The 2,413-nt window shown below is 38.9% G+C and overlaps 1 protein-coding gene across 2 annotated transcripts; it reads left to right on the top strand.

The window, feature by feature from the left end:
- The first annotated feature begins 338 nt into the window (after positions 1–338).
- LOC108355374 (protein ST7 homolog) lies at positions 339–2,405 on the top strand. Of its 2 annotated transcripts, XM_017606534.1 has the most exons (4): positions 339–487; positions 583–755; positions 819–1,109; positions 1,172–2,304. In XM_017606534.1, exons 2-4 carry the CDS (start codon positions 617–619, stop codon positions 2,302–2,304), a joined length of 1,563 nt encoding a protein of 520 aa, XP_017462023.1. In that variant the 5' UTR covers positions 339–487; positions 583–616. The 2 variants fall into 2 exon arrangements, with proteins under 2 accessions (XP_017462023.1, XP_017462024.1); XM_017606535.1 differs by lacking the exon at positions 339–487 and having other exon boundaries at positions 617–755; positions 1,172–2,405.
- Positions 2,406–2,413: the final 8 nt, after the last annotated feature.

The raw sequence follows: 2,413 nt of genomic DNA, 5'->3' as shown, positions 1-2,413 counted from the left end.
AAAAATGTATATATATACATACGCATGTCGTCGTCTTCATAAGGCAGAGCAATTCTCATAGCTCAGTTATGCATAGTTTACACTGCACTGACTTCTACATATGTAATGATGTGCGCTTACACGCAAAGCTCATTTAACCGATTTCTTCTTATGTGACAACTCATATGCAATGCCAAGAATGCATAACTGAGCCAGACTTGTCTGAAGCATCAATCATCCGTCCGTTTTCATCGTCAAAGCATTGTAATTTTTTTATAAACTTAAATATATAAAACAGCGAAGGAATCGGTATTGGGTACCGAAAAGGAAGTATTGGGTACCCAAATTCTTTTGAAGTATTGGGTACCGACAGTTCAGTACCTCACTATAAAAGAAGTCTTTTTACGGAATTGTTAAAAGTTTGCATTTATGCCACAATAAATATACATATGTTTATCAAAGAATATGATCGCGGCACAGAATTTCATTTAGCCTTTGAACGAAAGAAGTAATAGAGAAGCGGATTAAGCAATAATTTTAGGGGATACAGATACTTTTAACATAAAAAACAGTTTTTAAAGTATCGTGATACATTTTTGTCAGATTTCAAGATTAAGAAGTAAGGCAAAGGTGCAGGATGTGGGATTCTTCTGTTTTCCTGAGCACACTGACTCCAAAGTTTTATGTTGCCCTAACCGGCACCTCAAGCCTAATATCCGGGCTGATTTTAATATTTGAATGGTGGTATTTTCGCAAATATGGAACTTCGTTTATAGGTAAAAAAAAAATGATGAAATTTAACCGAGTTCTCCAACTCAATCGCAGGTTACAAATTTCAGAACAAGTTTCAATAAACCATATCAGCCCCTGGATTAATGGAAGTGATGCTCAAAGCGAAACTAATGGAAATGGTAACAATGGTAACGCAAATGGTACCGCCGGAAGCACTAGTAATCAGTCAACAGGAGCGAGTCAGCAAATGCCAGAATGCAAAGTTTGGCGAAATCCTTTAAACTTGTATCGAGGAGCTGAATATCAACGCTTCTTTTGGGCTACAAGCAAAGAGCCTCTTACGTATTACGACATGAATTTGAGTGCACAAGATCATCAGACGTTTTTTACGTGTGAAGGTAAGTAAGTATACGCATAAAATAAATGCAACAATGTATATAAAAATAATCCTTGTGTAAAGGTGATGCAAGGAAAGAGGAATATGAAATAATGCAAACAGCCTGGCGCGAACGAAATCCTGTTCAACGAATAAAATCAGCTCACAATGCGTTGGAAATCAATCCAGAATGTGCGTCAGCTTATATTTTATTGGCAGAAGAGGAGGCAACTACTATCGTTGAAGCAGAGAAAATTTTAAAAACTGCTCTAAAAGTAGCAGAGACAAATTATCGAAGGTCACAGGCCATTCAACATCAAGGCCCTATAGCTGAAGGTATACATCGTCGTGATACAAATGTGTTAATCTACATTAAGCGACGTCTAGCTATGTGTGCACGAAAGCTCGGAAAACTGAAGGAGGCTGCGAAGATTTTTCGTGATCTTAGCAAAGAGATACCGTCTATAATGAATGTGCTAAACGTGCATGAAAATCTCATAGAGACTCTGCTGGAGATGCAAGCTTATGCCGACTGCCAAGCAGTTTTGGCCAAGTATGATGACATTTCGTTGCCCAAGTCGGCGACAATATGCTACACTGCAGCTTTGTTAAAAGCTCGAGCTGTGGCAGATAAATTTTCTCCCGATATAGCCTCAAAACGTGGACTTAGTTCAATTGAAATGAGTGCGGTGGAAGCTATCCACCGCGCTGTAGAATTTAACCCACATGTACCAAAGTATTTATTGGAAACAAAGCCACTCATTTTACCGCCGGAACACATCTTGAAGCGCGGTGACTCAGAGGCTCTTGCATATGCCTTTTTCCATCTAAGACATTGGAAAAATGTGGATGGAGCATTAAATTTATTGCACTGTACTTGGGAAGGTACGTTTCGTATGCTACCATATCCACTAGAACGCGGTCATCTATTTTACCCTTATCCGACTTGTACAGAATGCGCTGATCGGGAATTGCTGCCGTCATTTCATGAGGTTTCAGTTTACCCCAAAAAGGAATTGCCATTTTTTATTCTGTTTACAGCAGGCCTTTGCTCTTTCACTGCGCTTTTAGCTCTGCTTACACATCAGTATCCTGAACCGATGGGTGCACTCGCCCAAACTGTACTTATTTGGTTATCGTATCCATTTCACCTGCTGAAAGAACGTATCGAAGCATTGTGGCCGTGCAATTTTCTTCATCAGTTGACGCGGGTTTGAGTCCATTTGGAGACTGCAAATGCTCATATAGTGAATATAACTATTCAGCGTGACTTTCTACAATTTGATATTTTTAAATGTTGAACAAAACTAATCTTAAGTTTTTTTT

The sequence above is a fragment of the Rhagoletis zephyria genome, unplaced genomic scaffold, assembly GCF_001687245.7.
Source record: "Rhagoletis zephyria isolate East Lansing unplaced genomic scaffold, Rhagoletis_zephyria_1.1 Rzeph_scaffold_45000, whole genome shotgun sequence".
Lineage (NCBI taxonomy): Eukaryota > Metazoa > Arthropoda > Insecta > Diptera > Tephritidae > Rhagoletis > Rhagoletis zephyria.
This window is presented reverse-complemented; position numbering and strand designations above follow the sequence as displayed.